Genomic DNA, 23,766 nt, shown 5'->3' with positions numbered 1-23,766 from the left:
AAATAAGTGAGGAACATCCTGATGCAAGTATTGAGACCAGAAACTGGAGGAGCGCTGAGGACAGAGAGGAAGAAACACCGGAGGAGTTGTGGGCGTACGACGGCGTATAACATACCTGACTAAAAGAAAGATGTCGCAACAGCTTGTCGTTGACAGTCGCTGTTGTCGGGCCATAGGGTAAGCGCTGATGAGAACACATCGTGATAGTCCTCGAAGGAACCCGAGTTCACTTAAATATACAACAGTGAGACATAACATCTAAATCACACCGTGTTTTATCTTTGCTGCTGGCAGGGGAAAAGAGAGCCGAATACACTGTTATGTACTTTGTACTGTTTAAAATGCTTGAATTGGTTTCTGTGTAACGTCATTACTCATTCCAGTTCTCTCTATCTCTAAATATCTGTCTGTTTATCCATATCTCATTTAATCTCATGTCGTCTCTCTGCAGGCTTTGCTGGAGACCCAGAAGCAGCTGCGTTCCTACATCTCCAATTTTACTTTTAATCTGGGCTTTTCTGGAAAGTTTTACCATACAGGTGGGCTTCTGTTTGTGCAGGCAACATTTTCTGCATGTAGACCAAAATATGCAATTGTTTTGTCTCATCTGAGCGGAGCACCTTCTTCCACCTTTTTTGCTTTTGTCAAATTCGTGGCTCGTCACAAACAAAAGATCTGTCGACTTTTTTTCAATAATGCATTTCATCCTTTTTGGAAAAATGTGTATGAACACATACAATGCACTGTTTATTTGCCATCATGCACCATTCAGTTATGCATGAAACCCCAGTAAAACAAAACTAGGTTTTTTATTGAAGTATACGGCACACACCTACATATTCATGTCTTGTATTTCACAAAGAGAGCACCACTTTCTAGCTATTTCTATGTCATCCACCTTTATTTTGATCTCATAGAAAGACTAATTGTATATTTTTATGTAGCATTTAATCATGACATAATGTGGTGCATTAACTACTGTAGTGACACAAAGAATGAACTTTTGTTTTTATTTAGATGTATAGTTCTGCAGCCAGAGCAAGAATGTACAGAACGAACTAGAACAAAAGTGAACTTAGATATTATTTTATTTTATTTTACTTTTATCTATGCAGGAAAATCCCACTGAGAAATTAAGTCTCATTTTCAAGATCGACCTACTCATGTAATTTAGTTTTATGGCATCTAATATAGCAGCATTTTCAAAGTTTGATAACACTCTGTACTTAATTAGCAAGAATTTATGTTTAGCATTCCCCAAACTTCCTTGTTTTGGAGCAGGCTTCATTCTGTGCCCTTCTGTCCTTGAAAATGTGTGTGTGTGTGTATGTGTGTGTGTTTCATGTGTGCAGGCACAGTGGAGGAGGATGAAGGAGATGATCTACTACTGAAGTATGTAGATGAGTTCTGGTGGTTCCCCCACATGTGGAGCCACATGCAGCCTCACCTCTTCCACAATGAGTCCTCTCTGTTGGAGCAGATGGTCCTCAACAAGGAGTTTGCTCTGGTGAGATGGATGCAAAAGCAGAAACATTTCTTGCTGCTTTTTTGGCTTGTGGTTGTTTTCTCTCATGTGTCCTCTTAATCATGCCTTCCCTCATGATTTAGTTTTTTTTTCTTGGTATCTGTCACTTTTATTATTATTTTCTTTAGAAATAACAGACATTACATCTTGTGTCTTACGTCTGTTGCGATGGACGATGCAACGTCTGCAACAAAAATACTCATTATCGGAACACGGCCGAGGTTAGAACCTTTTAAATGTACCGCAACCCGATTACTTCTCAGATACGGCCTCTTTAAAGGATGTATTATAACTGCATGCAAGGGGAAAAATGAAAATGTGCAAATTACATTTTAATAGGTTATTTTATCAAAGTGTTGGATTTATTTCAATAGTGAAGCTATATGTAAGTTAATTCGCAGCACTTTCTATAAAACTGGTATTTTGTCCCGTTACATTCTCATGCAGTGGGAAAAAGATTCACCTGTACAGTAAGTAGATTCATTAATTTCCTTTAGTTTGACTGAGATAACAGATCTCTTTTCCAAGAAAGAGCTGACCAAGATAACTGCAACACACTTTAATTGCGAAGCTCACACAGCACAACAGTAAACAAACCACAATGACTTGCACAGTGGGGGGTTTTCATCTGGGCTTTAAACTCATTCAAAGATGATACATTTTGCAGATGCGGGCCAGGTTAAAGATTGTTCCAACTTCCAGGAGCTAAAAAAGGCTAAATCTTTTTCTTTTTTTTTATCCACTGAAAAGTGGATCCACTTTTTCAAAACTACCTAATGGTTGTGATTTGCTTCCCGCGATAACAAAAGGAAAGCTTGACAAAAGGAAAAGCTTAACCAAGGCTGGACGATATTGCTGAAAAACGTATCACGATATAGGTGTTTTATATCATAACCAAAAAACTAATCAATAATTATCAGTACTGATAGTTATTGATTTGTTTTTTGTTTTAAATATCTGAAATGCTGCCAAACTGGTGTTGTGACGTTTCCTCTTTTATTCACAGTTTTCACTTGAGCTGCTGGTTATTTTTAAACACAAGTTTCTCACCAGGTTGAGCAACTTGCTTATCAACCATCAACCTTGTTTATTACCAGGTCATGACAGGTTGAGCAGCTAAAGTGTTTCTTCTACCTATTATACATTTAATATTGAATATTCTATCAGATGTATTATATTGATATTGATCATGTGTCTATTGCGATATATATTGTTATTGATTTATTGTCCAGGCCTAGTTTTACCCAAAATGGCTTCCGTGATGAACATATACCTGTGACTCAGGCAGCAAGGATGTAGTGATAAGACCAGTTTTATTAATTTAGAGCAGACACACGGATGACAGAGAAACAAATTTAGCTCAAACCTCGTAGCCCTGTTGATTTAAACTTTACAACATGCAAAGACATGTCTTCATAGTCACCAACAGGGAAAAAAGTAGATTCTACTATATTCATTTTTAGACTGATAGAAAAGCAAAACTTTTTGTGATAAATTGTTGGAGAAGGCTTTTTTCAGTTGTATATAAAAAGTTTTGAAACTTGAAGATAGATGTGTCCTATAATTCTTCATACCTGCTTTACTTTGCTTTGTCTGATCAGAGCACATGTTTTAGTAAGGGTTATTTTTATGACCATATTGAGCTGCGTTCTCACACATGCTGGTTTGCTTAAAGGGTTCATTCATCCTACCGAAGGTGAGCCTAAACATGAAGTGTGATTACTATACTCTTTGGTACACATGCGCACACACGCATTCACATTTCCTCTGAACCGCTGATGCTTAGCCCTGACAATGTGCGTAGGTGTGTGTCAGAGCAAAGGACAACACTATCAGTCTTCCGAATGCAGCCTGCAAGCTCACACACACACACACACACACGCCCGCACATACACACACGCTCACGCAAACTGTATATTTTTTTTCTAATTTCCAACCCGAAGGCCAATACAATAACAAAACTCAACTCAACACGAACCATGTGCTTTCCCCTACAAGGTCATACCGTTGGGCCTTGTGTGTTTATGTGATACAAAGAGCTGTAAGTGTGCCATAATTTTCTGAGTTTATTTATATAACCTTCATGTGTGACTCTTTGCATGTGCCCCCTTGTCTTCCTCAGGAGCACAACATCCCAGTTGACATGGGTTACGCCGTGGCGCCTCATCACTCCGGCGTTTACCCGGTGCATCTGCAGCTGTACGAGGCATGGAGGCGAGTGTGGAACATACGGGTCACAAGCACCGAGGAGTACCCTCACCTAAAACCTGCCCGCTACCGCAAGGGCTTCATCCACAACAACATAATGGTGAGAGTGAGCGCAATGAGCACGCTTAGTGTCATTGTGCTGCTAGAAGTTCAACTTCTGATTTGTTCTTAAGTCTTTTGCAAATTTTGACCACTGGCTTCAAAACATTCCCAAAATCCCCCCCCCCAAAAAAAATTATTCTTAATTTTTTTGTGTATGTTTTTCCTGGGATCAAAACCTGGGCTGTTTATTTAGATGATGGTCTGTGAGCAGCTCCTTCCTCCTATCAGGGATGCTACTGCAGTCTGGAGACACACACTTCCTTCCACTTCAACGGCAGAGTCCAAAATTCAAACAAAGAACAGTGAAACCAGACTTATTCAGTATTTATATTGGATTGTTTCATACCAATTGTGGTTTAAAAGGCATGGACTATGACTCCAAAGTGTTTGAAAATGTGATGGCAGAATGGAATGAAATGAAATCAAGTATGCTGATCCCATCCCCCATAAAGAAAGGAAAAAGGAGAGCTGTGATTAGCATCAGAATTGGCCATCTAAGGAAATCCTCTATAACAGTTTCACTCGCAACCAATCTGTATAGCTGAATTAAAATCAGTTCTAAATAAGAGGAAACTTGTAATAATCCACAGATATTTAATAATTAAAGTCATCAAGATTTGTTTCCCATTAACAGCAACCATGGACACATGTATCACCAGCAGGTCTTCTCCTCTTAAGCTTAATATGGGTAAATAATGAATGCTCCTGGACAGTTGGTCTAACTGTGTCTCAGAGCATAAACACTGAAATAAGCATTTATATATTTATCAGTAAAAATCTCTTTAAAGTCTTTGATGAGAATGTTAATCTCTCTCCATCAGTGAAGACGCTGAAACTGAATGCTTCTGGTTCCTTTAACTGGATATTTGTACCAAGAGAGGCAGATTTTATCGAGGTATTTCAAAGCCAACTCTGCATTGCTACATTTTTGCTCACTTTTGTCTGATTTGGTTCTGGTTCCTGCCTTGGAAATGCAGAGAGGATAATAATTATATCGGAAAACTGCAGCGATTCCTAAAAAGTTCCTGCATTGGTAATACACTTCAGCACATCTTCTTTTAAAATTAACCAGGTTACTTCTACGTATATTGCCATCAATTTTAACCAACTTTGCTGTCACTGATAAAGAAATACAACATGATGCCGCCACTGCCACGTTTCACCATAGATGTGGCGTTTCCAGGGTGATGTGCAGCGTTAGTTTTTCGACTGCAGAAAGCATCCTGTAAAGAGGCTGCGAAGCTGACAGTTTGTCTCATCTGACCAGAGCACTTTCCTGTAAATACTTGCTCTTCGGGTTTTAATATGACAATGTATTATGAAAAGGTTAAATAAGTAGAATGCTTTTGCAAGACACTGTAAATATTCACATCAAGCAACTCCTGGTATGATATAAATGCAGACGTGGAGAGGAGAACGTGTTCTCACCCAGCCTAGGTTAACGTTGGAGAGAAAATCCAGACTAATATTGAAACAATGAATAATACATTTTTAAAGCAGATAAATTAAAGCAGGGTCTGTTTTGACAGCTTGTAGTGCTTCTCGGTGTTCTTTCTCTTTTTATAGGAGTGTTTACTTTCTGTCTTTCTGTTGAAACAGGTGTTGAAGCTAAACGTAAATTGTGTGTTGATTGTTTCTTGCGGTTCCAAACAAAAAAAAATCAATAATGCCACACGTGGTGGGCAACCTCGGTGTTTCTGTCTTTGTTTATGGGTATGGACTTTTTGACCTTCTCTCACAACAGCAAGCTTCGCTCTCTTAATTCAATATTCAATGGTTTCCCAGTGCTTGGAGAAAGGGCAATTTATTTTATTTTATTTTTATTTTTTGTGAGTTTGCATATTTGAATATAGCAGAATATGTGTCACAAACTGAATGCATATCAATGAGACATTTTAAATTATTTTTAACTAATCATCAATCATCGCTTAAGACAGCATTAGAATAAAACTTTTGTAAGCCATTTCGAATATGCACGTTCGTAATCAGCGTGCCCGCTCGCTCCTCCTCCTTCTTTCTATTCACTTGTCACTCAGACTCTTAGTGAGTCTGCCAATAGTTTTTTTTTTTATTGACAAAAGAGCCAATCACATCTGGCACCTTAATTATCAGCGCGTTTTTTTTTGTTTTTTTTTTGCCATATTTGGCTCTTGAGCGAACAATATAAAGAGACGGCTATATCAATTTTCCAATCAGTCCAGCTTTTATTTCTTGATGTCTTGTCACAGTGCTGTAAAAGACAGCCATTTAATCCTACATCTTTTCAGCACAATGACAAGCAGGCGTTTTGACAGGCTGTTAGATGTTATTATGAATTTTTAATCAGGAGGTATTGAAGAGCATCTGTGACTCACCGAATTCAATAAAATAACAACTTACTGAAGACAGATGATTGATTAACAGTTTGTATAAAAAAGGATAAATGAAAAAATAAACAAAGAAAAATGAAATAAAACTACTCTGATATTTACATCAATTTAATACAGATTGTGTACACATTGTGTTTTACACCCTGATATCAGTTTTTTTTAGAACTTAATTATGTGGAAATCAGGCTCCCTTAGCTACCATAGATTTCTCTGCTTTAAAGGAAACAAAAGAATGGGACAGGAAGTTACTGATCCCGCTTCTTACCATTTTCCTAACACATACTACGTTGTGGGAACCAGCTGCTCCTTTTGGGCCCCAAACCCAGGCCCCATAAGAAGAAGGATTAGGGTTAGGCTATAGAAATGATTGAAAAATGAATGGAAGTCAGTCCAAAGTCCTTGTGAAGATAGAAAGACGTGTGTGTGTGTGTGTGTGTGTGCGTGTGTGTGTGTGTGTGTGTGTGTGGATGTGTGTGTGTGCGTGCGTGTGCGTGTGTGTGCGTGTGTGTGTGCGCGTGCGTGCGTGCGTGTGTATGTGTCTAAGTATGAAAATTAGATTGAGGAAATGACTTTAATGGTGCTTCTCAGTGTTGTTGTCTAAGTACAGTTGCTGAAGGGTGATGAGAGTAGAAAAACAAATGTTTTTACAAACGCTTTTGAAAGAAAGGTTACTAATTTTTTTTTCCAACACATCACAAAATATAAATAGTAGTTTAGTAAAAAGAAGAGAGCAACGGAATGTAATCATAAAAATAAAATAAATTAATAAAATAGGTAAAGAAAGGGGAAAAAAACAACATAAAATACAGTGTGATGCACTAAATATTATGGTTGTAGAACCAGAGTGGAGACTCGTGGAAATAAAAGTGGCTTCAGCTGCTTTTTAAAAAGAGTCAATAGTGCCTATGGAGAAAATAGAGAAGGAGGATGTGCGCTTGACTCGAAAGATTGATCCACGCAGGTTTAACAGGGAGCGTGTGGAACCACCAGCATCATGGCCTTAAGATGTAAAAAGCCACGAGGAAGAGCTATGTCTACAAATAAAACTCAGTCTAAAATTAGTTTGTTAAAACTGGTTAAAAAAAAAACCTCTTACAGTAGTCCAGGTAAGTTGAACTAAAAACATGATTAATCATGAAAAACCTTTTGATAGCCACCATTCTTAGGTCTTGTTTACATGACAACATCAGGACAATAAAACACAAAGGTTCTTGTTGCGTTTTCGGTCTCTTATTCGTACGTTAACTCGCAGGTCAAAAACGCAAAGGTTTGACAACGGGGAGCACAGTGAAACCTTTTAGAATTGCAAAATGATCTTGTTCATGTAAAGGCAAACCGAAATCATTTTGACCATGACGTCAGTCACATCATATTGCGCTTGATGTAACTCTGTGTTCTGTCTTTGCAGCTGTGCTCTTCTTTAACATGCATTTATGCCATTTATCCCAATAGCAAAATGCATAAAAAGGTTACAAAAACATCCTTCTGGATCAGAAAATCCACCAAATTTCATTGCTTCCTACAGGCCTGTCTTTTTATTTCTTTGAATACACAATGGAACATGTTTTTTGGAAACATGATGTAAACAGAACCTTATAATAATAAAAAAAAATGATCTGAATAAACTTTTAGAAATGACTTTAAGGTGAATTTGAGCTGATCTGTGACATGATGATACAGAGGAGTACACTGAGATGTAGTATAGTTGCAGAAATAATTTTTAAAAAATCTAACAATAGGAATCCCACAAGAGAAAGTGTTTATTTCTAATGTGACTTGATTCAAATAGCCATTGAAAGATTTCTCAGAAAGACATAAAGAAAACCATTTTAAAACACAGCTAGTAACCAGTAATGCCTTTGCTTTTTTCCAAGAGTTTTACAATTGGGAAATATTGCATAAAAACTCTTCCGAATGAGGAAAAATATACACAATAACTCAACTTTATGAGGACAAAAGGTTATCTAACACACTATATCAATAGGTACCCTACTATCTAGAGAAAAATAACAATATAAATGAAAAAGTCAATATGCTCTTCAGGCTTTTTCTCTCAGATTTTGATCGCTCACAGCTTCCTGCCCTCCCGGAAGATAACTTTGAGACATCAACAGCACCCTACCCACTTTCCTCACCTTTCACATTTTTCACGCCCAATTTTCCCAGCTATTCCTACCCATTAATCTCTTTCTCCTCCCCTGCGTGCTCCATCTTCGTTTGCTCAGAGGAGGACAGGAAGTTGTCTTAAGGCGGTAAAATTGGTGTTTGTGCGTCTCTGTCAGCAGATTGAGAGCCACCCACTGGACCTACAGTATCAGAACAAATCAGACTGAGATATGGAGCTGTGCTGTGTGTGGGGGGGGGGTGTGTGTGCGTGCGTGTGCACGTGTGTGTATTTCTTTTTAAAATGTACTATATCAGTTTGAGCTATGGCACTGTGGATAATTGGTTTGGTGAAATAGTGCTGAGTGTCTGTGGCAATGGTGGCCTTCTCGCATACGTGTGTGTATGCGTGTGTGTCTGTGTGTGTTTGTGCGTGAAGTCTGCAGCATTTTATAGATAAACCAATATCTGCGCTTCCAGCCTTTACTCTATTTCACACGGAGAAGTGCTCCACAAGGAGTTTGCTATAAAGATGTTTGTCTCTTTTCTTTTCGTCCCTTCTTCTTTATTAATTAACTAATAAAAACGCTTTTAATTCACAAGCTGCCGGATCCTTCTAACAAGCACCCTACTGCTTCTTTATAGTTGTTTTGGTGTGCATTAGTTTCAACAGTGTACATTCTAATTAATTCCATTTGAATGACGACTGCAACCAGCAATGCGTCTACAAATGTTTGACAAATATTGCTGCTTTGGCGATCTAAGCTGGAAAAACGAGTATTGGTATTAATGTCAAAGTTTGATAAGATATATCTTGGATTCCTTTTTCCACTGGTAGGGTGTAGTATGCAGCTCACGTAGGGTATGGTGTATTTGGATGTTTTTTTTATTGCCCTGGGAGACATCTATTCCTTCCTGAGCTTGGATTAAAAGCAATCTGCTCTCATCTCCTTTGGTAAACAGCAAGTCAGCCAAACATCATACAAGTGCAGGTGAGGGATGGGTGAAACCAGTGTAACAGCATACCGTTAAAGTTTTAACTCATGACAAGATATTGCACTCGTGCCATATTTGTTCTGCTATTTGTTCCTTCTGTGAATTAATCCAAGGCTCCAGATACACGACTCAGGAGTTGTAGTTTGTGCTTTTGTAAAAACACAACTCCTCTAAGCTAGCACCTAATTCCTCTCTTAATAAATCTTCTGGACACAGTCTGGATGCATATGTTGGAGCAACATTCAAACCTGCTATTTCTAAACAATTGTGTGTGGTTATACTTATTTTAAAAATATATATGAAATTACCACTGTTGGCCTTAATTTGCATCTTTATTCGTGCTGAAATTTCACAGCTCATCACGGAGGATCAGTTTCTATTATTTAAAACATGTTTTTCTACTTTACTTCTTGTTCTTTTGGGCCTTATTTCATCCTCAGTAATGTTCGCATTCTCCTTGGGCGCTGCCATCTTGAATCACCACTGCTGCCATGTAGCGTTTAGGTCAAGGCAAAATTACCGACTGCAGGAGTTCAGATTGTTTCGATCTCACTGCGCTGAGTACTTTAGGAACAAATACATGAATGCACGGGACCCTCATGCAGACAGTATAATGCATTTTCATACGAAGATCACAAAACCAGTCAAACCTTACTCTTGAAATATTTTTACCCTTCTTTGCAGAGCTACAATGGGTTTGTTTTTATGACAAAGCCAGTCATAGCCTATATTTTGCTTGTAGCCTTGACTAGGTTTGAGCACCACCTGAGTGGGGCAGCTGGAATTTTATGCTAAAATGTCAAAGAGTGCTTGAAGCGGCAGACTAAGGCAACAAACCTTCATTGACCGCATGCCGCAAGCTGCAGAGATTACAGAGTTGACACAGTGACAAGTCTTTATTCACATTTTCCAAGCATAAATACATATTGAACTTTTTTCTTCTCACTGAAATCAAAAGCCAGATGTCATTAGGTTTTAGAGGCCTCTTGTCCAAAATGAATGGGGCTCTTTGGACCTCTTTGTTATAACAGCCATGTTGGCTGGCGATTATAGGGAAAGCAAAGGTAGAACCAATAACAGTTAATAATGGCTTCTGCGGATTAGGTGGCAGCAAGTCAGCATGCTTACCGCCAGGATCCTGAAACTGGACTACCTGAATGAAAGTGAGCCATTGGTAATTACACTATTGCCATATGCTGTATCAAACAAATTACTGGAATATCCCCAATGCATTCTGATGTCTTTTACATTACAGAACAACCATTAATTCAAGCAGTGCATCATATATTCACGTCTCATCTAATAATTTCACCTTTACATCTACTATCTTGTGCTTTCATCGTTAATGTTGCTACTTTTTATTTCGTATTTAGCTACAGGTTTCCACAAAGCGGCAGTTTGAATTTCAAACACTTTAATCATGTTGGTTTTTGTTATACTTAAGGGGAGCTTTTTGACACATTAGGGTGCTTTTACGGTTCCCGTGGACTGCTGATGTAAATGTGAGCACCAGTGTAGCGTAAGCATAAAGCTTCCAGTGGCTCTCAAAGGGGTCATAAGAATAACATAACAAGGACTCATAAAACTGCATGATGTCACTCAGAAAGTGTTGAGTTTGAAAAGGAAACTCTGGCAGCCTGTATATATAGTGATATGTGACCTTTGCGGTGCTTTCCCTGTCTACTGTTTAATTTCATAGGAAATTAGGACTGAATTAGCTACAAGCAAAAAAATCTAATTGATGTTTTCGCAGAGTGATTTATATAAAATGCTTGCTCAGATAACCAAGGCTTACACAGAAAAAAAAAATACATAATGGAATTATACCACATTTTTCTCACACAGATACTAGTACAAGTATTAGTGCTGGTATCAAGCAGTCTTCTGCCTTGGAGGTTAGAAAATCAGAAAGCACTTGGGAGGGGAGCAACACCTGTTGCCGGAGCTATGAGAGTGACTCTTCTATCAATAAAGTCTTTTCAACAGCACTCATTTGGTCTCCATGGTAACTAGCTGTCTCACTGACTAATGGATGACAGTTGTCTCCACAATTTTTACTTCAGTGTTGTCAGTTTATGGGTAAAGTGCTTGTGTGGCGCATTTAATAATTACAAAAAATCTTTCTTTTTTCACCAGTGTGTTTCCAGTCAGGTCCAACGAAGCTGAAAATTGGTTGATTGTGGTTAACATCAGCTTTCTGTTTGGATCTTTATTTGGCAACGCTAGTTCATCTATCTGGATTCAAATAATGTAGTGGTGAAAACCAAAATTAAGTGCATGCTTCTGAATAAATCTATTCTGTGTTCAAAGGGGTGAACATAAGAAGTGGTGTAAAAGGTTTCTGGGTAGCTTAAATAACTCCAGAATTTTAGAGATTATTTAAGATACTTTCCAAATCTGGATAAGTGTGGAAAAAGAAAACTAAATGTGAAAAAATGTTTGCTCTTCCACACTGTGTCCTCCCCCATTATCTATATATTCCATCAATTATGCAAACTGTTTAAATATCTGGAGCACGTGAAGGCAAAAATGAACACATTCTAGAGCAAAAGAGGTCAATGCAAATGTATTTTTCGTGTTTTCAATTTGTACCTGTTTACTTAATTTGTACATGTTAACGTCACTTTGCTTGTCCATCTTCTTTTATTCGTCAGAGTTTATTTTGTAGATGTGAAACATAGTAATACTTTCACTGCATGCCGCTCTGTGTGTGTCCAGGTGCTGCCTCGTCAGACGTGTGGCTTGTTTACTCACACCATCTACTATAAGGAGTATCCTGGTGGACCCAAGGAACTGGACAAAAGCATTCGTGGGGGAGAGCTGTTTCTAACTGTGCTACTCAACCCTGTGAGTCAGCAAAAGCTTGCACGCAGCCAAACACATGCACTCACACACACGCACACACACACACACAGACTGATAAACATTTTTTTTTCTTTTTTCTTGGCCTTGAAGAAGCACCACAAGGCTTTACTGCTTTAACTGTAACTGTAACTTCCTTCAGTTTTGATCAATCAAATTTTTTGGCATTATTTGTCTGTCTGCTTCTTCTCCTGTCGTGGGCAGCGTCTCATTCTTGGAGCTGTGTTCATCTCTCCACTTTAAATTAGGTCTCTCCACCGGGGGGTTGCTGTCACATACATCCGTGCACACACACACACACACGCAGGTTTTCCACCTCTCACTTACCCCTGCTGTGTATGTCAGCTCAACTTGACTCTGCTTTGAATTAAGGAACAGAATTAGGTTTTGGGTGGGAGTTTAACAAAAAAAAAAAAAAAAAGTCATCCACACGCGCACGCCTGCATGCGCGCGCTCGCACACACGGCTCGAGGCTGGATATTCAAAGAAAGTGTCCCCCTAAACATTATCTTTCACTGTCTGTGTTCCTTTCTCTGCCTTAAACCACACACGTGCAGATGCACAAACACACAAAGATGCTCATAGAGCGGCAGTAAGCTGTATTGAAGTGTCAGGTAAGGGAGTGCTGAACCAGAGGAGCTGTCAGAACTCACCCGACATCACAGAGTCAAGTGCAGCTCCCTACAATACCCCAGTCTGGCTCTTTCTTCTATCTCTGCACCAATTTGTCTCTCTCCTTCTTTTTGTTTTCCAGCTATACACCCCCCCACCCCCCTTTGTTTCTTCTCTGTCTTTTTTGGTCACATTTTTATGATGCCTTTTTCTTTATTCCTGTCTCATTATTTTCCTTACTTTCTCAAGTCTCTCTCTCTTTCTTGTGTTCTTTAAGGTTTTATTTACTAAGTATTCTTTTTTTCCCTTTTTGTCCTTTCTCTCCCCTTCCTCTGCCTCTGTGTGTGTAAGTGAATCCCCTTTTTCTCCTTCTGAGAAGAAGGTCTTGCCTGTTTAAAAAGATCCTAATAGATATTGGCGGAAAATGCTTGCGGTTTCCTGCTTACTAGTTGAAGAAAAGAGAAATTACTTTTTTATCCAGCTCTAAAGAATCGCCTAATTGCTTTGTATTGTGCAGCTCCCACTTTGGACAAAGGAAGACAAAGAGCTTTTACATCTCCCCCAGCAGCAATGACAAGTTTCTAATAATACATAGAAAAAATGTCATCAATGCAGAAAAAATAAATGAAAGAAGGGTTATCTATGTTTTTCTAGTCAGCAAAAACATGGATAGTGGGGTTAGTTGGAATGCATTGTTACGCTAAGAGAGGTATGTAAGCCCAAGCCAAAGTGTCTGAAGTTGCAGTCCTTTATAAAATTAAAGAATATCATTTTGTAGACTTCTGTCACCCGAAGGGATGTAACGATGCACAAAGATCACGTTTTGGTACGTTTTTGGTTACTTTGAGTCAGGAAAAAGAAATAAAAATAAGGTTTAAAAGTTTAAATCAATATCGAGTTCTGTATCTGTTGTGTGCGCTTGATATTTGGTGCCTGGTTTTTAGAACATTGTGGTGCCATTAGAAATAAGATTGAAAAATGTGTTTGATGGAAACAAAAAAATAATCTATGTAAGACATGGTGGTTTGCTGTGATACTGGTACCTTCTTAATTTTATAAGAATATCTGCTTTAAGGATTAAATTTAAGGATTAGATAGGATAGGATAGGATAGGATAGGATAGGATAGGATAGGATAGGATAGGATAGGATAGGATAGGATAGGATAGGATGAAACAAATGCTATTCGGTAGCTTGGCTTGTTTTACTGCTTATAAGACAAAGGTGCAACTTATTCTTTATTTAATTTATATTGTCATTTTAGCTTGAGCTAAAAAAAAAAAAAAAACTCCAGTGAAAGATTTACGCCCGTTTGCTAGACTTTGCCTCTCTCACATTTCTAATCTATCGTCCTTCTCCCTCAGAGCCAAAACAAACGACACTAAGAGACACTTTTGTACCATCAATAAAACCGCTAATAAACATAGCAGTAATTTTTCTCCCCCCGAAATGAGAGCTGTCTGCCCTGAATGAAACACATCCACAGTTCACACATACAGGTGCAAAGATGATTCATGTTAGTGTCTCAGTGCAGTGTTTCAATTTGCAGACACAAAAGCTTAATTAGTGTGCGCACTTTGTGCCTAATCAATAGTGCTCTGTGGCTCGTTGCTTAAGTCCCCCTGGGTGTTTCCCTTTGTTTGATGATCTGCCCGTCGGTAACAGTGCCACTTCCTGTCGAATGACTCTAAATCGCTTTTGGCATTTTGTGGCAGTTTGCCACAGACGGCAACCAAAAGCACGTGGACGTGTTTGCATGTGTGATTGTGTGACTGCATGAAGGTGTTCATGCAGCGCCGTCACGGAGCTTGGCTCTTACGTACAGTACACAGTACACTCGACAATCGATTGGACTCTGCAAATAGCCAAAAGGGCACAAGTCATTCCCCGATAAATGGTCAGAGAGATGTCGAGAAAGGAGAGGGGAGCGGTGGGAGAGGCGGAGGGGGAGCCGGGTGAGAAGGTGGCAGACAGATTGAGATTTAATTTTCAGGTCACGGCATCTTGTGTCACTTGAGAATCCAGACACATACAGAGAGGAAATGATGCACATATAGCCCCCCAACACACACACAAACACACAATAGAGAATATTGTTGTGGACTGAAAGCACCTAGTACGTGTGTGCGTGTGTATGTGTGTGTGTTTTAGAAATATCTGTGTATAGCTGGCATAAGCAGAGCTTTAGACATATATCAGGTCTGACATTTAGCTCCGCTTAGCTCTACCACTAAGCTTATTAGCCGAAGACCAAATAGCAGCACAATCTCCCCTTCTCCTGTGTTTTAGCCACTTCTCACCCTCAACGTACAATACTGATATTGTCACTGCTTTGGGTGTCTTCTCTTTCTCTTTCTCTCTCTCACTCTCTCTCGCTCTCCATTTTCTCTTCCTCTTTTTTCATCTCAGCAATTCTCAACCTCTGCATGTTGACTTTGCTCACACGTGTGAATCTTTCCACACCTCTCTTTGTCTCATTTCCACTTCTTCGCTCTTGTTCTCAGGAGTCCCGCTGATCGCAACTGAAGGCTTTGGCATCTCATCAACACATACAAGCTCTCTCAAAAACAAAGGCGTGCACACACAGGCTCACAGTAAACTACAATACAAACTGGGAAGACATTAGTAAGCGACGGAAAAGCAGCGAAAGCTGGTCTAACTGAAAGGGACAGTAGTTGTTGACAGAAACAGACAGAATACATTTCACTAAGATTGTTTGCTGTACTTACGCGCTGCTTTCAGTTGTCTGCTGGCGTGACAAACAGACTGAGATGAACTGCAAGAGGAGGAGAGAAAAAGGCACTGCGGGGGTAAGAAGAGATGGGACAATGACTGAAAATGAGACAGAATGGGGGAGTGGGGCTGGGATAAGCAGTTATCTTTTTAGGAGCAATAACAATTCAATCAGGGTGAAATGTATGCAGAACTAAGTGGCCGGTAATGGGAGACGGGCCTCAGCTGCTTAAATGAACATGAGGTGACAACGGCAGTCAGGAGGCAATCGGACACACACACACACAAGACTGCAGAAGTTACTCAACAGGACAGTTTCGGTTCAGATTCGATGACATTCCAACCAAAAACTGAAAGCTTCCTTTCCCATTTCTGTTTGAGCCGAAGTAACAGAGAAATAAAAATATAGTTCAACCTTAAGGCATAATGACTTTTGTGTTTTTGAAGAAAAGGGCATAAATAAATAAAAAGCAAGTCAAACAGTACTTTGTAAATCAGTCAAAATATCTGACCCGACCTGGCCTGAGCCCACAGACGATGTGTCTGAGCCCGAGCTAATGTGACCACCTGTAATTAGAGGTTTGACCCCAAAGTAAACCCGATATATTATTTTAACGAAGGTTTTACTGCTTTTGTTTATAGATCGCAAATTAAGTAAATAGTGTAACTTCTCCTGTTAAACAAGGAGGAGTGTAACAGGGAATCGAGTGCAAATCTTCTGGCATGTGTGATCAGGGCAGTGCCAGCTTGTTACAGTCCAAAAACACTTCTGCACTTACTTTCCTTTTCTTTTTTTTTGTCATCAGGTTAAACTACCTACTCCTCTCTCTATGATAAGTAGATTACTACACTTTTATATTGTGCATTTTGGTTTTTTTGGTGTTGTTTTTTCTGTGCTGGATGTATTGTTATTCAGAACGTGCTACAGAAGCTTGAGCCCGACCCGACCACCAATTATATCATTTTCCACTGGCCCAGGTTCGAGCTATAAATCTAAACTTTACAAGAAAGTTACTGATATCAGAGACTTTTGATATCTGAGGGAGAAACATGACTTGTGTCTGTAGAGCTGCATCAATAATTTGGAGATTAAATGTTTCACAGTTATGTGTACAGCTTATGATGCTGTACACATAACTGTGTACAGCATCATCACCTGGTTTGCATATTGCATGAGTATCAGGATAAAGGGTGTAAAATGAACACTGTTCTATTGCATCAGGATAGTGGTTTTTCATCCTGATGTCATGGTCTTGTTCCTTTTTTTTATTATATTTAAACATTCCCTGACCATGTCGGGATGGTAGTTCAAAGCTCTGTACGCAGTCTTGAGTGTCCAAAAGTGGTCAAATAATTATTACCTGAACTTATCAGAAAATAAGTCAAATTCTCTTGCCTTGTCAACCCCTTGCCTAGTGCACAATGAGAGGAGTGCATCTTTATCATTGCAAAGTGTCTGCAGCTTGAACTTAAAGGGGCGTTTTGGTCTCTACTGCTTCTAGAAACAGTCCAAGCACTAAAAAAAAAAATAAAAAATCAACATCCAGCTGTTTTCTGGAAATAAATTCAAGTTTTTTGGCCATTTCAAAACTTCGCAAATATAACATCAAAAATCAGTGATGGGTTAAGATCACAATAGGCAGAACCGACCAGGCAAAATCTCATGATTTCAGAAAAAAAAAAAAAGTATTGAACATGATTTGTATAGCTCTTAGACCTATTCTAAACGGTTCAAGGAAACATAATAGGTTCCCTTTTAATTAACATTATTATGTACTATCAAATTTGTGTGTTATTTGCTAAGTAGAGTATAATAAACCTGTGACTGCTTTTATCGATCCTTAATGTGGAACCAGACAAGCTGACAGACGGTCAGAAGAGAGGATGGACGAACAGATTCAAACAAGAATCAAGTAATAACTTCCCAAAATGCAATCATATTAAGCAGGATTGGAATATGTCACAAGCTCAAATACAAGAACACATGTTCCTCTAATCCTGCAAGACACGCTAACTGTCTGCCTGAGTTTCTGCATGCTCGTGCGTGTTCTTGCATGCATGTCCTTTGAAGAACATCATTCCATGTCGGGCTGACATGTTTCATTAGGGCATCTAGGTCAGCGCGAGATCTGGAAGAGGAGAGGAAGGAAAAAAAAAAGCATAAAGTGACTTTTTGGAGCAGAGTAGAAAGTGAGAGTAAGACATCAAACTGATGAAAGAAGCGGAGGGAAATAGAGCTGCATAGTAGCAATGAGAAGAAAAGATGAGGAGTAAAGATTAAAAGTGATAGGCTGAGAGATTGTATTTATATGTTTCGAAACACTGCCAGTCCAGGCAATATTTGAGTCCAGTTCTATTTTGAAGTAGTTTCCTTTTTTATTAAAGGCCCATATGGGACCCAAAGCAATTCAGTGCTCAAGAAACACAGAGAAAAGGTTTGGATGGTTCAGTTAATTGAATTCTTAGCCACAGCACGTTCTTCCACCGGGGGGCTCGGAGTTTTACCTCAATGGGAGATTAACACCCTCTCAAGTGGGCTTTTACTTTTTTCTGTTTTAATTTAAACTCACCTACCAAGGTTATTTTCTTTTTGTCACCTCCTCCATTTCCTCTCTCTTTTCTTATGTTTCCCCCCCCCCTCCTCTTTTCTGCAGCTCTTCAATTACAAACACAAATCGTCCCCCTCTTTTCCCCCTCTGTTTAATTTGGCTGCCACCGCTCAGGCCTCGTAATGAATGTTTCCATGTGCTGCCATAGCCAGACCTCTCTTTCTCCCTCTCTTTGTCCTAACTGTATGCACCTGCAAAACACCCCACACACAACCACACACGGCAACCTGTTTCCACACAGCCTGCAGAGTCAGACATCATAGGCTATTGAGGGGTTTGAAGGGGACATAAATCACTTTTTGATCACCGCCTTTCCTTTCCAAAAAAGGCGCAGAACAAAAATGGAGACTTTTTTTTTTATCTACTCTGCTCAGATTTCTTCTATTTGCTACACAGTTTGGATCCCCTCCAGTTCACCTTTATTGGAGGGTGCTGCTAAATATTATGTCTTCGTTATTACTGGAAGACTTTCCTACAGAGTTGCTTCTGAAAGCTTTGAAGGAGGAGATCTCAGGTTTTTGATAGTGAATTTTATTGGAGATGAGGGCCAAGTGGACCGTTTTTCTCTCCTGGTGTATTTATCAAATGTTCCTGTCAGAGTGCTTGGCGATACTCTGACAGTGGCCCCGCGATCCTGCTCTTACATCAGCTACATTGACACAATCCTGGTGAAAGCCAGAATGCTGCACTACTCATTTGCCCGAAATCCATAAGAAGGGCTGTAGCAGATCCACAAAGTGCTGTGGCGTACATCGATGCACAAATGCATAAACATTTGTGCTGACATGTTCGTCTGCTTCGACACGTTCAAATCTGCTCTTTTTTCCTCGAGAAGCAGAGTCTGTATACATCATGCATCAGTTCACCCTCCTGCTGTTTCTCACTCTCTCACACGCTGACACGCGTTCCTTCCATCAGTGTGCAGTGTTCCCAACAACTTTCCAGGTCAGCCGGACGCTGATCTATCAAGCTCCGACAGCGTGTCTCTCTATATTTACAGGAAATCTGTGCTGCTAGAGAGTCGCACCCTCTTTTATCTGCAGAACATTGACTGTATAGACTTGCTAGAACTAATTTTAGCAATTCGATTCACAATTTTAATTAAGGTCATATTTTATGTTGATTCATTACACAGAACGATATATTTCGTTTTTTTTACTTCAACGATGAATTGATTGGCTGATTGGCTCTACATAAGAGGGGAAGTGTAATGTCCCCCATGTTGCATTGATGACTTATCTACATATAGACCTATCTAATACATTCTTTTAAACAAAACGATACAATATAGTTTACTTTAACTAGGATCAACTAGAATTAAATGAAAAATGAATGGGATATACCCCCAAAGTGAGACTAGCATGTGTATGTGTGTGGAGGAGAGAGTGGGTGCTTTTTAAGATGAAGAACATTAAAGACTGAAACACCATAACTCAAGCGAATCCAGACACCATCATTAGATCCAACAAATAATTCATATCTTAATGGCTGATGGTAACGTTTTATCTAAAGATGTTTCCATAACTCTGTGAACAAAAAGGAGTACAGCACATGTTTGTGTGTGTGTGCGTGTGTGGGTGCATTTGTCTGTAACAGCTATCTTAGCTTGTCTCTTTGATCAGCCTATAAAAGCAGTGAAGCGTGGACAGATAGCCTGGACCGACACACCATTGCTCCTCCGTTCGCTTTGAGTGTCTCCTTCCTCCTCACACACATTAACCACCGCAAACACACTCTGACACACTGTCCCGCGTGTGTACGCATCTCTCCCATCTCCCAGTGCCTCCGAGGAGTATCGTGCTGCGTCCTCAGCTTTATCTACCAGGAGCAGTGAATGCATCAGTCTCATTTTATCTGTTTACCTTTTATTTTTGCACTTCAAACTGTGTACGTCGTGCTGAAACTTTAATGTGAGATTTCACCTAACAGAAGCACCTGATAGGAGATGTTGATTCTTGGAGGACAGCTGAAATGCTCTGGACCCGTACAGCTGAACGCACATACATGGAAATAATCTTTTTGTCTTGAGGTTACAGTGGTATTTGTGAAGACTTAGGAGTTGGATTAATATAAGGTTTTGTAATGATAAAAGAGTTTATTATAGATGTAATAGTTCCCTTACCTATAACAAGAGTTGCCACTCTTGTTGGGTGAGACTGAAGCTTTTTCTTTATCGGTCATTCTGCAAAGATAAGTATCACTCCAAATAACGAAAGTGCCTGCTGTCATACCAAAGCATTTTTTTACACACTGCTGCTTGTAGTCGGGCATTTTTTTAAGTCGGTGGCACTCTGAGAATTCTCTCTGCAGACGCACGGCTTTTAATGTTCGAGAACAAATAAAAATATAGCAATGGCATTAATCTTTTTAGATTTACCGTGAAGAATTAACAGTGTGGCCTATCAAATTGTTTTCATGGTATTATCGAGCAAAACATACTTTGTAGCAGTTGATTTAAAATCAAAAAAAGGTATAGTTGTCAAATCTGCCTGTAGCAGATGGTGTTATATCACAGTTCCTTTGTAGAAAAGGGAATAAATCCTCAAAGCAATGGATGGTTCACTGCTGGTCAGACATCCCATCAGTTTTTACCCCTTCAAAAAAAAAAAAACTCAGACTGAAAGTGTTTATAGCCATGGGACACAACACTATATTAGGACATATCTAAATCTCTGGACCTTCATAAAAGGGCAAACTGAGCATTTGCATATATGCTGATACTATGTAGTTATTAAACATAATTTAAAAAAAATTAGGAGCAACCTGGCACAGTCATGAACATGACGCTAAAGCATTATTTATCTGCTGCTGTTTGTTTTCCTATGACACTGAAATGTAAGTCAGATATGCAATAGTGTGGCAAGGTAATAGAAGATCTACTGAATTATTTATAAAAACATTACAGAATCCCGATTCCAAAAACTCTGAACTATCCCTTTGACTTTGTTACATTTTCCCCTCTCCAGATCAGCATATTCATGACCCACCTCTCCAACTACGGCAACGATCGACTGGGTCTCTACACGTTCGTCCACCTGGCGTCCTTCCTTCGCTCTTGGACCAACCTGAAGCTCCGCACCCTCCCGCCTCTTCAGCTCGCACACAAGTACTTTCAGCTTTTTCCCGAACAAAGGAACCCGCTCTGGCAGGTGTGTTTGCACGGGTGCACGCCACACACGTATGGGCTTGTGCTCTCCGTGTCTGCTCTGCGTTTGATTTTGTTACTGAAAAGATGTTCTTTTGTATTTAAATTTGCGAAGACGTCATGCAGTATTCTGATGCACGGAGAACAAAACAAGAATAGATAAAACAGATAGTACTTATTGTTTTTTTTATTATCCTTTTTGATGCAGGGATCCATTAAGTTTATTGCAGAAAACTAAAGTCTGAATCTGTTACTGCATTCTGACTCCTTTGTGGAAATGTTTGAGAAGGCATTTACAGCTTATATGGATTTGTGCCGTGTTCAAAGCCAGAAAGGGCTCAGCAGACTATTCATTCTTCTGCTATATATCACTCTGTTGTATATCTCCTCACTGAGGTGGGTTACTTGGCATGTTTGTTCTCTTTATGTTTAACGTCTAATCACTCTTTTTCTACACCGTTTTGTAGAACCCGTGTGATGACAAACGGCACAAAGACATCTGGTCTAAGGAGAAAACGTGCGACAGGTTGCCTAAATTCATGGTGGTCGGCCCACAGAAAACAGGTAAGATGAAGATATGCCAACGATCAGACATGCACATGTAACACAGAGGCTTCTCCTGTGTGCACAGGTGTCTGCAGCAGAGCCTTTTCATATAATCCCCTATGTTCCTTTACCTCTGTCAGAGGGAGACAAAGGAGGAGGCTCCTTCCTCTTTTCTTCCACCCACATGCTTTCTCCTTTAGACGCACAGTGGTACCAGTGTCTCTGTCTTTCTTTTGCTTTGACTCCATCAAAGAGACTGAAATAGAGGAGCTTATTAAAAATGTGTGTAAATTCTGGATGCAGGGCAGGAAAGGGACTTTCTTAGATAAGACTTGGATCCATCCAAAAGAGGTGAAAATCATAAATTCGGAGAGATAAAGCATTTTTAAGGATTTTAAGGTTTGTGATATATATATGATATCTTCTCATCTGGTCCGATTGGTTTGAGTAGCGTTTATAAATTAAATCATCATTTGTAAACCGCTTCTTACATATTTTTTTTAGGTTAAAACATTTTTACTTAAAAAAAACATGTAAGTGTGACAAAAGAGCCAAAATGGAAGAAAAGTATAAGGAGAAAGATACTTTTTCACAGATCATGAAAGAGGCAGAGCACATCTGCTCTCGTATGTTGACTGTTTTGATTTTCAGCCACCTTTGAACCCAAATAATTTGTTGGTGACCACAGGATAAAATATTACTGCGTGTTTCATGCCTATGAAGTGCTGGATGTGCAGCGATATAATTAAAATAGGTGGCACATACTTTGGTAAACAAAAGCACCTGTGGAGAATTGCAAAACTTCGGTTTACTGAAGCACATCTTCGTGCACAATACAATTTGCACCCTGTATACATTCAATTGATTTCTAGAATTTAAATAAGGGGATTTTTTTTTCTCAGTAGGAGGTGAAGAGGTGAGGCATAAACAGTAATTACCTGGGTGATAATCTCCCACGTGGAAGGAGAGGTCAATGTAGCGACATCAGCAACCTAACAACAATTAGATTACTATAAATCCCCATTTCATCACAGGAGAAGCAGGTGGGAAAAAAAGAGCTGCAGAGGGTGAGACAGAGGGCAGGACCATTCCCCCCTCTGCTGATTGGTGTCAAATGCTTTTGAATCATTTGGAAGGAAAGGGCTATGATCTTTCTGCACACAGACACACAAGAACTCCCTCTGTGAATTCTCCGCAACATATAAATCTTGGAAAAGGAAAAAAAAAAATCTTCCAGTATGGATCAGTGGACGACACCTCTCACACACTAACACACAGTTCCTCGCGCGCACAAACCCACACTCCGCAGAGCCGAACTAACGAGCCAGTTATGAATTATGCCCTTTCTTCCAGGAACGACGGCACTTTATCTCTTCCTGCTCATGCATCCCTCCATCTCCAGTAACTTCCCCAGTCCAAAGACGTACGAGGAGGTCCAGTTCTTTAACACCAACAACTACCACAAAGGAATCGACTGGTGAGCGCCCACGCGCAATACCACACACACACACACACGCACACGCACGCACACACACACACACACACACACACACACACACACACACACACACACACACACACGCACAAACACACCCATACACACACTTCTCACCTTCTTTCATTTCTTTGTCTTTTATTAGTCAGTGCCTAAGGTGAAACAAAAGATAACAGCCCACCTTTTCTTCATTTTGTGAGGTTGTTATTAGCTTTCACCTGCCTGTACAGACTTTAGTAATGCGTCAGGCAGTTCGAAACGGCTCAACAGTGTCCTCAAAATGAGGTTTTAATCCTGTAGTGTAAGCCAACAGACATATGTCGGTCTAAAATGACCCATAAATGGGTTACTTAGCTGACAGACACAGCTGTCGCATCCTCCAGAAACACTTCTTCATTGAAAATTGCTTAAGCCGTATCATCAGACTCCTTAAAGGCACAGATAAAGTCTAGAACGTGTTGA

At 39.6% G+C, this 23,766-nt stretch overlaps 1 protein-coding gene across 2 annotated transcripts in view; it reads left to right on the top strand.

The window, feature by feature from the left end:
- The window catches only part of ndst3 (N-deacetylase/N-sulfotransferase (heparan glucosaminyl) 3), a 52,611-nt gene that overhangs the window by 16,636 nt on the left and 12,209 nt on the right, over positions 1-23,766 (top strand). For both annotated transcript variants that reach the window (XM_008413612.3, XM_008413623.3), the window contains exons 3-9: positions 452-539; positions 1,353-1,507; positions 3,648-3,833; positions 12,022-12,150; positions 21,085-21,267; positions 21,731-21,827; positions 23,163-23,286. In XM_008413612.3, the coding sequence (XP_008411834.1) occupies positions 452-539; positions 1,353-1,507; positions 3,648-3,833; positions 12,022-12,150; positions 21,085-21,267; positions 21,731-21,827; positions 23,163-23,286 (962 nt within the window). The remainder of the gene's footprint in view (positions 1-451; positions 540-1,352; positions 1,508-3,647; positions 3,834-12,021; positions 12,151-21,084; positions 21,268-21,730; positions 21,828-23,162; positions 23,287-23,766) is intronic.

Source organism: Poecilia reticulata, chromosome 1, assembly GCF_904066995.2.
Source record: "Poecilia reticulata chromosome 1, P_reticulata-male-v2, whole genome shotgun sequence".
Classification (NCBI taxonomy): Eukaryota; Metazoa; Chordata; class Actinopteri; order Cyprinodontiformes; family Poeciliidae; genus Poecilia; species Poecilia reticulata.
Note: the sequence above shows the minus strand (reverse complement) of the source record. Positions and strands in the feature narration are given on the sequence as shown.